Genomic DNA, 13862 nt, shown 5'->3' on the forward strand with positions numbered 1-13862 from the left:
ACCAGCCAGACAAATCTGCCGCAAATTTGGCTTCCAAACCATCCCTAGCTGAATGCACTTGGCTGATCAAGGTCCTGCCTGAGAGGGGCACCATCTCCACCCCCTCAGCATCCTCTCCCTGCCCAGCATCCTTCCTGCACCCAACACTTCTGCAAGGGCCTGGACGAGACCATCACCTTCACGAGCTGGAAAAGCTGGAGTCACTCCAGAGGACTGGCACAAACCCTGCAGCAGGCAGGGAATGGCTTTGCAAGTGCCTGCTTCATGGTCAACCCCTGTGGGCAGGCTTGCTGAGCAGCTTCCCGGCAGCAGCCCCAGCTTCAGCAGGGAGGAGAGTGTGCTCCTGCCAGACCATCAGCAGCCCCAGCTCATTCTCCAGAGAGATCAAGCCACACTGCATGCCGGGCCAGACCAAGGGATTTGGCATAAGAACCCCTCCCACAGCAAAACAGGCACTCACTGTGATCAAGTTTAGCTCAGTGGACCGTGCTTACTCCCAAACAAAGCTGAGCACGCAGCCTTACTCGGGACAGCTCCAAGGCTGCGGGCACCTGAAGGCTTATGTTGACCTTGTAAGGAAACCAGTGCCAGCCAGGGACCCCATGTCAGCCCCCTCCCAAACACCCAGCACTGCTGGGATGGAACAGCTCATTACTGTGTGCAGTGCACAGCTCGGTGGCCTCCAGCAGCCGCGCCAAGGGGACATGGCCGCAGCCGTGCAAGGTCAAAGGCATGAGGGCTCTGCTCGGTGGGAAACCACCACCATGAGGCTTTCGGAAGTTCAGCTAGACAGAAGAACTGTCAGCAGGGGGAAAAGGGCAGCTGCTGGTCCTGCCAGTAAAAGCAAAAAAAAAGGAGAAATCAGCCCACCACGGCTTCCGATCGGATGTGACAGCGCTGTCTGAGGTCCTCAGCAAACCAAGTCTGTGTTGCAAGTGCAGCAGGAGACCCAGGAGCTCCCAAGCGAGGGGAAGTGGAGAGCTCCAGGGGTGTGGGGAGGGGAGCCACCTAAAGCACTCCTGAATCTGCACTAACCCACAGGCAGCACTCTGCCTGCTCACACACACATCTTGGGAGGCAGCCCACGTCCTGGTTACACGTGTGCCACAGTTCATGCTCAGCCTGTCCTGGCAGCCTTCCCTGGCACCCCAACAAGGGGTGGGTTTTTCCAAGAAAACCAGAGACAGATTGTTCCGTATAGCTGGGGAAACTAGGAGCCTCTAGCATCCCTGTGCTGGCCAGGGAAGATGGCTGCAGGCAGCCTGTTCCCAAACTGAGCAAAGCGTTCCCACCAGGCCCCCCACACCCTTGGAATAATTCCGTTTTTGTGGAATCCAGTCACTTTTAAAAAAAACCAAAAACAACACAGAAAACCCTTCCCCAGGCCTGCAGCAATATTTTGTCTGTAAATAATCTAGAGAGCAAGGTCACATTCCCAAGTGAGCACAGGGGAGGGTGGGCAGGGGACAGAGGGGGATGCGGAACAGGGAATGCACAACACCCAGCCCCGGGCACAGCCAGGCTGGGGACCCGGGGAGAGCAGGAAAAGGGGGCTGGGGGAGGAGGCAGAGCAGAAAAGGCTGCTAGGGGTAAGAGGCGAGGTGATTTCACCAGCTGTCCCTGAAGCAGGGATAAACACCACCTCCATCCTCCCACACTTCAGCCCTGTCAGGATGGCGTGTGGCACAGAGCTGTGCAGGCCTCTGCCCGCCCTGCTGCTGCTTCCTGGGGACGCTGGCACCGCCTCACGTGGGCATGAGGTGCCTGCTGAGCGGGGAGCATCCTGCACCGCTGGTGCATGGCTGCGATGATGGATCCACGAGCAGTCCCAGGGAAGCTGTGACCGTCCTGCCCAGTGCTCCCTGCAGGGATGGCACAGCTGTGCCAGCCCCGACACCCCTGCAATTGGCTGAGTTTGTGCCCAAGGCACTGAAGGCTTTCCTGCATTGCTGCTGGCCTGGCCACAGCACCCAGCCTCAGCCTGCAAAGGGTGGTTCCCTGGGAGAGTGGGGATGGGGCTCTTGCCCGGCTCTGCCAGCCCCGGCAGCTCAAAGCCCTGTGCCAGGAAGGGGAGCAGGGGCACTCTGGGAAACCACCCACAGCCTGGATCGAGCATGGAGCAGATGGCAGAACAAACAGCGCCGGGATTTCTGTTTCACATAATCTTTTGCCCTGCTCACACCCACGCTTAACCTTTTCCTCCCATGGAGCAGGACTTCACTTGGAAAAAACGAGCAGGAAACCTGGAAGGGTTTCAGAGTGGCAGGTGTTCTGCTCTGAGCATCACCAAGGACAATACACAAGACGCCAGATGATTTTTCTTTTCTTTAAAAACAGAGGCAAGATTTGTGCTGTTTTGTGCTTTTTTCAAAAGAGTTTATGAGTAATTATTTTTCCTTTTTCTAGATGAGGGGAAGGGTGATGCTGCTGTGGCAGAGAGCTGCCTGTAGGACTGGCAGTGAGAACACTTCAGGATGACAGGCTCTTCATGCCACAGCCATGAGTGACCTGTGCTGAGCAGCAGCCATGGCAGGAGGGATGCTCGGGCTGGGACTGCCAGTCAGGCACTGCAGGTCTATGTCCTTCAAGGCATGTAGGTGTTTGGGGAAAAAAAGAAAAGAAAAAAAAAAAAGGAAAAATATTCAAGCCTTGCATATTTTACAGACTATTCAGAGCCAGAAAGCTCAGGGGTTTCCATGGAGTTTTGGGATGGAAACCACTTACTGACTGGCTGACCACAGGTCAAGGCTTCCACAGCAGGCAGTGGCTGTGCAAAAGCCCCACACCCCTGTCACAGGGACACTGTCACAGCCCAGTGGTGCTCCTTTGCATGGGGCTGTGTGAGGATCCAGCACAGCCCGGGCAGAAATCCAGCCCTTCCTCGCCAGCACTGGCACCTGCCTGAAAACATCACCAATCCAGCCTAGGTATGAAATGCTCAGGGAACCTCATCACTTGTAGGCTCCCAGTATAATTAGGTTCCACATTTAAATCTCTGCTGGATATCAGGAAACAAGCATTTGCCTTGCCTGTCAAGCACCATCAGCTCCCAGCTGCCACTGATCACGCCAGCACCGTTTTACAAGGTTATTTTACACACGACTGGTGGAATTTGTTCTCACTCATGCATCAGAATCATTAGAGAGTCATCCAACCACCGCCCAGCCAGTACAGCACCTGTATGGCCACTCAGGCCTGTGCTTGGCACTGAGAGGCAGCATGCCCACGCTGCCAGGGGCAGCACAGCACTGGGTGCACCCCAGCAGGGCCATGCTTGCAGCAGGCAGGAACTCTGGGGGCACATCCTCTGCCTAAGGAGAGCAGGGAAAGCCCCAGGCTGGCTGGGACACAAAGCAGCCACATCCAGCCAGAGGAGCAGGGGGTCCAGCCTGTGTGCCAGGAGGTTGGGTGATGAGAGAGCTTTTGCTGGCAGTTCCCAGAGAGAGGAGTTACCACTGTCTGCCCTGAACCAACTCCTCACCAGAGCCACATGGCTCTGCCTGTATTTGAGGAGTTCCCAATGAGCTCATCATAAAGCTTCATAATTAACGTTTCAAAATTAATTACAACAGTCTGGGATTCTCCTAAAGATAATAATAGCTATAAGGAAGAAGCCAACCAGCCATTAGCAAGCACACTACAAACAGTGCTCTCTCCCCAGCCTTTGATGAAGCTAAATGGTTTTGCCTTTTACTATTATGCATTGCAAATTAAAAGTGCCAGCAAGAACTCCTGGCTTTGGTGTCAGGCTGCAGAGCAGGCTGCCCAGAGCAGACTCCAGCTGCCATGTCCAGGCCCCCCGAGGTGCAAGGCAGCACAGAAACCTCCCCTGTGCTTAGACTGAACCAGGCCACCCTTCCTCACACACCCTCTTAAGGGTATAAGCCACATTTGATAACAAAAAAAGACAGTACCAGATGCTGTGAGCAGGGTGTGGGGTTCCTGCTGTTACTCACCATGTGCTGAGCTGTTCAGAGACAAACAAAAGAGCAGGTTGGGTCAAACACAAAAACTCCCTCAAGTGAACTGTATTCACAGGTCAGAATCATTACAGAGATTCAATCCAGCAAGCACTAACTTTCTGCAGTGTCTACAGTGGCTCTGCACACAGACACATTTTCCAGTGCCCTGCACTGCAGTCTCTTACTACAGACCTCCACAGATTCACTCATCCTCATGGCCAGTGTGGCCCCAACTGAATTAAAGCACTCATTTTAACAGGTTTAATTCTTAACTGAAATAAATGTGCAACACACACCAGCTTGGGTGAACATCCAGAAACCGTGGCAAGTATCAGTTCCAGGCTGCTAGAAACTTACCACAGGCTGGGCAGGAGCACATAGCCTGCTTGAAAAGACTCTGACAATGAAAGCCAGGTCCTCTCTTCCACCTCTCATTTGAATTAAACAAATAGACCAAGCCCAGGCAGAGAAAAAAATCCAACAAAATGATCTTGTTAGTTCAGCAGAGAGTTGATTTTTAGACTTCTGCATTTGACTTCAAGTAAATCAGGATTTTATGTTTTTATTTTTAACTCTGTTCTCATTTAAAAACTTCAGTTAGTGACAGGATAATTGTTAACAGTTTGAAGATAACATTTAGAAGTATTCCTAATAATGGCAGCATTTAAGAAGAAATTACAATGACACTTTTTAAACCTGAAAGCAAGTAATTTCCCAGCTGTGCCTGCTCTCCCCAGACAGCATTTTGTCCTGGGAAGGACAACCCAGCTCAAGTCTGGTACGGAAAGCAGCCGGAGAAACAGAAGTGAAACCCAGAAGTTTGTTTGCATTATCTAAACAGAATGAGCACAAGTGAAATTATGTGAATAAATGCTATGCACTTGACCTTTTTTCTTTTCAGTGATTCTCTGGGGGGCTTTTTGGCCATCCAATTGCTAAGTCATTTGTAACAGGGCTCTTCTGTCCTACCCAGGCTTGGGTACCACCCTGCAGTGTGCATGGGCAGAAAAGGACACAGCACCAGCACCAATTCCTCCAGCGAGAGGTGCCAGACCAGATTTTTTGCATACCACAGCAAAGCAGCTCACCAACTGCCATGTAACCATCCTGCAACTCACGTTTTCTGAGCTCTAACAGTGCCTCATTTTTTCCAAGTCAAAAAGAAACCCACTGGCCAGTTCAGTGCTCTTAAGAAGACTGATGGGGAAATTGCTTTTTCCTTTAATAAGCAGCTGGGCTGCTGCAACAGCACTACAGCCTTGGCCCGAGGTTCCAGTGGATGCCCCTTCAGAAGGGAACTGTGTAGGGAGCAGGTGCAGTGCCAGCAGGTAACACTGACAGCTCCAGTGAGAACACTGTGAGCACCTCTGTGGACTGGGAACACCAAATTCCCCATCCCTCAGCCCTGCAAAGGTCTTCATACACAGCACAGCAGGGAAGACTCCAAACACAAGTATGAGCAGCCAGGTGATGGAAGAGCCCTGCCAGCACCCTCTCTCCTCTCATTTTCCCTCAAATGCAAGATCCTGCCAGCACTCAGTGGGGCCCCTGCAGCAATTACCATGTACTAATCTTCAGACAGGATGAGCCTGCTGCATCCACCACAGGCCCAGGAAGTACAGCAGTGCTGGAGAGCCAAAAGCTGCCGTGAGGATTAGACACAGCCTTGTACTGAAACACCACCTACTCCCCTTCTGCATTTAAAGGAAGGAACAGCAGCCTCTTGCTTCCCCTTTTGAGGGAGAAAAGCGGATGAGCAGCAGTGTGTTTCAATTGAGAAGCACATTACTTCATTGAGACAAACTGTCAAGCTGAAACCGAAATAATTTTTTTTTAAATACATCAGAAGTCATGCAAATGTAAGTTAGTCTGAACTGCCCTGAAATCAATGGGGCTCCAGTGATGTAAGTGCTGCTCTTCAACCCTACATTCCCAGGTCAGCAGAGAGCAGCTTGGGGAACATGGCTCTGGCTAGGAGAGGCAGTTACCCCTTGTGCCAGGTTCCACAGCCTGGGCTGTGCCCCCTGCTCTCAGGGGACTGAGCACGGCCTCCCAGCAGGCACCAGAACAGCCTGGCTCCAGGCAGTATTGTCACCCACTGCAGAGCTGCACTGCAGCCTTCTGACTCAGCCTTGCAGCTTTCCTGGCTCTTAGAAAGCCCACTCCCAGCTTCTCCAGGGCCAAGACAGACTAGAAGATGCTCTTCAAGCTGCACCTGGACAGGTCAGGTTTGCACCAAAAGCTGCTGTGACTTTGGTTAAAGGACATTTCCAGGCTGGGCTTGTTGGGGTTTTTTTCACTCTTCCAGAGCACACTGTAAAAGCCAGCATAAATATCCTCTCTGCTATTGTTTTTGTGGGGCCTGCCAGATCAGATTACACTGAAAATCAAGATACAGATATTTTATCTTTGTTCTGTTTGGCACAGGAGAGACATTTGACCTCTGTTTAGAGCATTTCTTGCCCTGTCATTCCCCATGCTTTTCATCATATATCCCTAAGCATCCCGTTTTAGAAACTACTTTCAGTTCCCAGGGCCAACCAGCTGACTCCCACTGTGGACAAAGCTTCGGGCACAGCCCAGAGCACTCAGCTGCCACATGCAGGCATCATCCCTGCAGGAACTTGAGAGAGGAACTGAGCACAGGCCTGCCCCACACACTCCCAATCCTTCTGCTGCGAGGGGGCAAGCTGGAGTTTAGAGAACTGGAAGCTGGAGAACAAGCAGACGTTTATTCAGAGCCAGCAGCATGAGGGGGAGGACCACCAGCTCCTTCCTGCCTCCGCGGGACTTCCCGTCCCTGAATGTCCCTTTTTGTCCTTCTCCCCACATCTGTGGCCAGCCAGCACAAGGCTGCTCTGTCCAGCGAGCCCGTGGCCACTGCACGCCTGCCCCGGGACCCAGTGGCAGCAGAAGGAGAAGCAGGGTGGCCACTGCCAGGCACGGTGATGCTGACCTGGCTGCCAGGCTGAGCTTTCCCAGGAGGAAGTCGGCTGCCCACCAGGTGCTCTTCCCACCAAGGGGAACCTCTCAAAGGGCAGAGCTGGGGGGCCACAGGCAGCCAGGGAGGGAGGCTGAACAATGGACTTGCAGCATTTACCAGGCATCAGAGCCCCAGTGTGGAGACAGGGGCATAAGACCTCTTAAAAGAGTAAAGCCCAACATCCTCAACAATTACAGCTGCTCAGTAGGACTAATCCAAGAAGGCTGAACTCCACCGACACATTGCACAGTTGTCATCGTAACATGTATCAGAAACTTCAGTTTCAGTAAAAAAGCATCCATATGTGAGAGGGGCAGCAGCAAGTCTTGGCAGGGAAGAAACAAGAGCTCTGTCATTCTCTACAAGCAGGAGCAGCTCTTGGAGGAGCCTGACTGCACCCAGCTATGTCAGTCAACTTTGGAAAGCTTTGGCCCACAAAACCACCAGGCTGTTTCCAGTCACCAGGGTGAGGATGGACCTTCAGGGTGGGGTTTTCCCCTCAGGCTGTGTTAGCTCTAGTTGGGACTGCAGGGTTGCATTGAAGACTGGTATCAAACTGCTCTGGTGCTGCACAAGTCCTCATCTCAGGTCAAAGCACCAGCAGTACAATGAATATAAGCTGATACATCCAGGTAACCACCAAAACACTCACTGTCTGAGCACCAGCATACAGCCGATCTAATAATCAGAAAGGTTTTTTAAAATAAAAATACTTAACAACATTTATTCACCTTTGAAATCACCATAGCAAAATTGTACACGTTGTGAGTAACCCAGGAACATTATTAAAAAGCTACCAGAAACATAAGGCAATTTGTACAACCATTGAAAGAAATACACAGCATTTTGAAAACAGAGTGAAATATTACTCAAACAAGACAACGCTTGATACGCACTAGAGTGACAAGAACCAGCATTAAGTTTTAAACAAAAATAAAGATGTCATGGCTACAAGTATTATACAGTGATAAATACTTCAAAAATATATTAAGATATATGGAAATTCTCACTTTGTAAGGGAAATCCAGAGAAATTCCAGCCTTCACTGGATTTCAATATACCAATTAAGGTTTAATATTTAAATTCTTTTCCTTTCAGTAGGAATCAGTACTGCAGCCATTACTGTCCTGTATCAATACTTACCTTCTTGTAGTGTAATGAATTCAACCTTATGTTACATTAAGCCCTAATGCTTCTTGCATCACAGGCACCAATTGCTCTAAATCAACAAATGAGTTGCCTTTTGATTACAAGTGCTGTGCACCATGTTTGAAGCCATAAACCACGTTAGATCACAGTCAATGTTCGCTCACTTTACAGCATTAATGAACGCGGGTTCCAAGACTTGCCTCCACGTAAATAAGACGTCTTGAACAGAGGGGTTTAGTAGCAAGCCCACCATAATGTTTTCCTAGCATAACATCAAGCACTCAGAAGTTACAGTACATGAACCATGCTAAAGTTTAGGTTACACCTTCAAAAGAGAAAGTCCAGAGGATGTTTGGAGACAACAGGTTTTGAAGATGTACAAATAATGCTCTAGAGTACACATTTGTCTGTGCTGTTACTGGGTAGCAAGTGAATCAGTTTATAGCCAAGGTGAGGCAGTTTTCTGTGCCAGTTTAAAAATATAGACTTTTTCTTAGAGGGTCTGTTCTATAGAAAATAAAGTGAAATCTGGTAAACTGTCAGTTTTGAGAGTACTTTCCCAGGGCAAGATCCGTTGGTGGGCCTACCGCACCAAGAGAAAAGCCAATCCTGCCATGCCGATGCCCGCCGCAGCTGCCATGATGGCATTGCCGATGGTGCTGCTCTGCTCGGCCGCCTCGGAGCCGTGTCTGCCGAAGAAGCGACAGAAGCCATCCTGCAACAGAAAGGACATTGAGTTGCTTAGCTTGCACTTAACTGGATTTCTTTAACAAGCCTTTGAGCACAGTTTCATCCTCCCAGCTCAGCCTCCATCAGCTGCAGAAGTCTCTATTTCAGTCATCAAAGTCTAAACCCACTGCCTTGGGCACAGGCAAAAACATTTGTGAGAGCCTTTGCACAAGGCAACTGAAAGAAGTAGCTGCAAGTGTCTGTATACTTCCCTCAACAGACAATTGGAACACTTCCTAGTGAGATGCTCAATGTGTCATTACATACTTTTGCCCCTTTTAGGCAAGTTTCTGATGGAAATTGCCAGCATTGTTCTTCCTAATTTAAGTTTCAGAAAGCATCTAAAACACAGGATATGGAAATTTCCACTTTTAAGACAAGAGCCCAAAGCCAGTCCCATCTCGGTGGACGTGGGATTGATTACACAGTCTCTTGGAAGGGCCGGGTGGACACTGCTCAGAGCTGACCTATGACAGAGCAAAGCTGGCAGCTGCTCTCCCAGATCATTGTGATAATCAGAAGTGGCAGCAATACAACTCCAGATGGTCGTGTTTGAACTCTGCTCCGCAGATGTCTATGTAAACAAGTTATACTCTTAATTTCTTCCGGAACTTTGTTCTTTACACTTTGATTTGTGCGAATAGGCAATATGATTTTGCAGATTTTGCCAAGTGACAGTGTATACTGCAGCCAACCACCACACTGTTCTGAGTGGCCAGATGGACCAGTGACCACTGGAAAACCAAGTTCATTTTGGTCTCTGGAAAAGCCAACGAAACCAGTGGCTACTTCCTCTCCTTTCTATTTTTAGTGCTTATTTGTACTGACATAAAGTATTCCACTAGGACTGGAAATAGGAAACGAGCAGTTCTGTGGGATAGCTGACATTTTGTTCAGAAACACAGGCACCAATGCCTTAAAAGCTGTACCTTCAAGCGTGCATCTCGAGGGGCAAAATGCCCACATCTTCCTCCCCAGGCCCGACCCGACCGGCTTCGGGACAGACAAGAACAAGAGCCACAGGTCTGGAGGGTGGGTGCCTTAATACACAGGTGTACTTAAGAACAAGCACAGGTTTGTGCTCGCACCTGGAAAGCACCTGTGCCAGCCTGCTCGCCGAAATCCCCAGGCTGTGGACACGACGGGAAGGCAAATCTCACTCCTTCACCCAGCAGCATCACTCCTGCGGTATCGGGAGGCTGCATCCCAACGGGATCTGGCTGTGCCGCAGCACTGGGCACCCGCAGGCACCCCAATGGCCCAGCGCCTACCCACCCTGTGGCGATGGCCACCGGCCCCCGGGACACCCAGGGCGTGTGGCGATGGCCAGCAGAGCCCGGGGACACCCAGAGCACGTGGCGATGGCCAGCAGAGCCTGGGGACACCCAGAGCGTGTGGCGATGGCCAGCAGAGCCTGGGGACACCCAGAGCGTGTGGCGATGGCCAGCAGAGCCTGGGGACACCCAGAGCGTGTGGCGATGGCCACCGGCCCCCGGGGACACCCAGGGCGTGTGGCGATGGCCAGCAGAGCCCGGGGACACACACAGCGTGTGGCGATGGCCAGCAGAGCCCGGGGACACCCAGCGTGTGGCGATGGCCAGCAGAGCCCGGGGACACACACAGCGTGTGGCGATGGCCAGCAGAGCCCGGGGACACCCAGCGTGTGGCGATGGCCAGCAGAGCCCGGGGACACCCAGCGTGTGGCGATGGCCAGCAGAGCCCGGGGACACACACAGCGTGTGGCGATGGCCAGCAGAGCCTGGGGACACACACAGCGTGTGGCGATGGCCAGCAGAGCCCGGGGACACCCAGAGCGTGTGGCGATGGCCAGCAGAGCCTGGGGACACCCAGAGCGTGTGGCGATGGCCAGCAGAGCCCGGGACACCCAGAGCGTGTGGCGATGGCCAGCAGAGCCCGGGACACCCAGAGCGTGTGGCGATGGCCAGCGGCCCCCGGGACACACACAGCGTGTGGCGATGGCCGGCGGCCCCCGGGACACCCAGAGCGTGTGGCGATGGCCGGCGGCCCCCGGGACACACCCAGCGTGTGGCGATGGCCAGCAGCCCCCGGGACACCCAGAGCGTGTGGCGATGGCCAGCAGAGCCCGGGGACACCCAGCGTGTGGCGATGGCCGGCGGCCCCCGGGACACACCGCGCTGCCCATCGCCGGCAGTGACACGGACACGTCTCCCCCCGGGACGAGCCGCTGCGCGGAGCCGGGGACTGCCCTGCCCCGCTAACCGGGGAGGGAGCGAGGGTCCCGGCACTCGCCCCAGGCCGCTCCCCGCCCCGTCCCCGCTCACCCATCCGCCGTGCGCCTCCAGCCACTCGCCGCGCTCCTCGGCCAGGTAGGCGGCCAGGTGGGCGGCCAGGCAGCGCGGCCCGTCGCCGCAGCCCCGCTCGGCCAGCGCGGCCGCCAGCGTGCCGGCGAACACCACGAGCGCCAGCAGCCGGCCCCAGTTGAGGCCGCCGTCAGCCTCCAGCTGCGCCGCCACCCTTCCCAGCAGCGCGGCCGCCTCCCGCGGCTCGGCCCGCGCCAGCGGCGCGCAGGAGCGGAAGAAGGGCCGCTCCTGCCGCTCCAGCTCGGCCGCCGCCCGCCGCAGCGCCGCCGCCGTGGGGCTGGGGGGCAGCGCGGCGCCGCCGCCGCGGTGCTGGAAGTAATCCTCCAGCAGCAGCGCCGTCTCCTCCTTCAGAGAGCGCGGCATGGCGGCTGCCCACGGCGGCGGCCCCGCAGCAGCAGCTGCCGCCGACTAAGAGGCGGGGCGGCCCCTCGGCCCGGCCCGGCCCGGCCCAGCCCGGCCCGCCCCGGGCGCTCCCCTCCTCCGGGGCGGGGCCAAACCGCGGCGGGCGGGCACGTTCCCGTCGGGAGCGGACCGCCCGCATCCCTGGAAAGGCATCGGCGGCGGATTGCTGCGGGCCGAGCCGGGGAGATGCTCAGTTATCGGGTGCTGGCTCCCAGATATTTGTTTCCTTTTGGGTTTTGGCCTTGTTCCACATTAGCGGCCCGCCCGAACCTGTATTCTTTCCATCAAAGGAGATGGAGATTTTCCAGGATTATGGGGTGAGTGCAGTGGGCATTTACCCAGCAAATGCAGTGGCCTTTGCTTTTCGATGAGCATCTAGGCAAAATACAGGATTAGGACCTTCATGGTGCGAAGGTCGGGCCCTTGACACTGCTGGTGTAAAGCGGCTGAGAACAACGCTGCCCAAGGGTGTCATTTGCACGGCACACGGGGCTGCCCGGCGGGACACCCACCTCCCCTGCAGCCCCACCGTGCCCTGGCAGCTCCGAGCACCACCAGCTGCTTCCCAGCCCATCGACAGCCCATAAATACCGCCTCCAGCCCTGTGGCAGACCCGGCACAGGGCGCACCCAGCTTGTGAGTCCTGCTCGGTGCCCTTGGCAGGTGAGGTGCTGATGGTGGCGTGGGCAAAGCGCGGCCGTGCCCGCAGTGTCCCAGCTCTGCCCTGCCGTGCCCGCAGTGTCCCAGCTCTGCCCTGCCGTGCCCGCAGTGTCCCAGCTCTGCCCTGCCGTGCCCGCAGTGTCCCAGCTCTGCCCTGCCCGCAGTGTCCCAGCTCTGCCGTGCCGTGCCCGCAGTGTCCCAGCTCTGCCGTGCCGTGCCCGCAGTGTCCCAGCACTGCCGTGCCCGCAGTGTCCCAGCTCTGCCCTGCCGTGCCCGCAGTGTCCCAGCACTGCCGTGCCCGCAGTGTCCCAGCTCTGCCGTGCCGTGCCCGCAGTGTCCCAGCTCTGCCGTGCCCGCAGTGTCCCAGCTCTGCCCTGCCGTGCCCGCAGTGTCCCAGCTCTGCCGTGCCCGCAGTGTCCCAGCACTGCCCTGCCGTGCCCGCAGTGTCCCAGCTCTGCCCTGCCGTGCCCGCAGTGTCCCAGCTCTGCCGTGCCCGCAGTGTCCCAGCTCTGCCGTGCCCGCAGTGTCCCAGCTCTGCCGTGCCGTGCCCGCAGTGTCCCAGCTCTGCCGTGCCCGCAGTGTCCCAGCTCTGCCCTGCCGTGCCCGCAGTGTCCCAGCTCTGCCGTGCCCGCAGTGTCCCAGCTCTGCCGTGCCCGCAGTGTCCCAGCTCTGCCCTGCCCGCAGTGTCCCAGCTCTGCTCTGCCGTGCCCGCAGTGTCCCAGCTCTGCTCTGCCGTGCCCGCAGTGTCCCAGCTCTGCCCTGCCGTGCCCGCAGTGTCCCAGCTCTGCCCTGCCGTGCCCCACTGCATTGCCACCTCCTGGCACCACCGCACGCTCTCGCCTCTCATCCCACAACCGGCTCAAGGTGCCCATCGCATCAGCACAGGGCTGCTTGGCTTCACTCCATCTGTCTTGGGATACAGCTGTCTCCATTTTACATCTCCATTAGAAAATCTAAAAATAGGTGGTTGGAATCAATCCTGTTGCAATTTCTCAGATCGCTATCAAGAACTGGCCTGCCCCCTTAGAGTCCCTCCTAAGGCAAATTTTAGCTCGACATCCCCGTATTTGGCTTTTGTTTTGTTTTGAAGCAGGGAAATACAGTGTGTTTATGTGCTAGAGCAGCGGCTGGAATGAGATCTTTACTTTTCACAAGAGCTTTACGTACATGCTTTTAAAACAATTTTTCCTTTTGATTGTTAATCATTCGTCACAGCAGGAGTGCAAGAGGGAGAGGCTGCTCTTTCTCTAGCAATATCCTTTTCCACCCTTCCTGTTTATGTAGCATTTTTGTTTAACAGGACAGAGCCGTCTGATAGTGACAGCCCCAGCTACAGCTCCCTTCTCTCCACACGTTTATGGAACAAAGGTGTTTCTGACACAAGTAGCTTGACATACCAACAGGGAAATCTCAAAATCCTGGGTTTTCCAAAGCCTCCCTGGACAGCCTTTAGTGAGTAAAAAATACAATGGGTACTTCAGTGTCCTGTTCCTCTAAGTACCAGTTATCTGATGGGAAGTTGAGGCCCATACTGGTCCATGTTTTCACCATTACCTCAGGAACAAAGAGGTGATTTTCACAGGTGGCAAGCCCGAACACACAAGAAGTCCAAAGGCAGTGGCTCTAAAGTGCAAA

The 13862-nt window shown here is 54.6% G+C and overlaps 1 protein-coding gene across 1 annotated transcript; it reads right to left on the reverse strand.

The window, feature by feature from the left end:
* Positions 1-7639: 7639 nt before the first annotated feature.
* BCL2L10 (BCL2 like 10) lies at positions 7640-11589 on the reverse strand. The gene is made up of 2 exons (XM_086849820.1): positions 11127-11589; positions 7640-8809 (listed from the first exon to the last, which is right to left on the reverse strand). Exons 1-2 carry the CDS (start codon positions 11526-11528, stop codon positions 8678-8680), a joined length of 534 nt encoding a protein of 177 aa, XP_086705946.1. The 5' UTR covers positions 11529-11589; the 3' UTR covers positions 7640-8677.
* Between the last annotated feature and the right edge of the window lie 2273 nt (positions 11590-13862).

The sequence above is a fragment of the Cyanistes caeruleus genome, chromosome 13 (assembly GCF_971803275.1).
Source record: "Cyanistes caeruleus chromosome 13, bCyaCae1.hap1.1, whole genome shotgun sequence".
Lineage (NCBI taxonomy): Eukaryota > Metazoa > Chordata > Aves > Passeriformes > Paridae > Cyanistes > Cyanistes caeruleus.

Coding starts and splice junctions, on each gene's coding strand:
- BCL2L10 (XM_086849820.1), bottom strand. CDS start 11,528: ATGCCGCGCTCTCTGAAGGAGGAGACGGCGCTGCTGCTGGAGGATTAC. Junction 8,810..11,126: donor TGGAGGCGCACGGCGGATGG/GTGAGCGGGGAC, acceptor TTTCTGTTGCAG/GATGGCTTCTGTCGCTTCTT.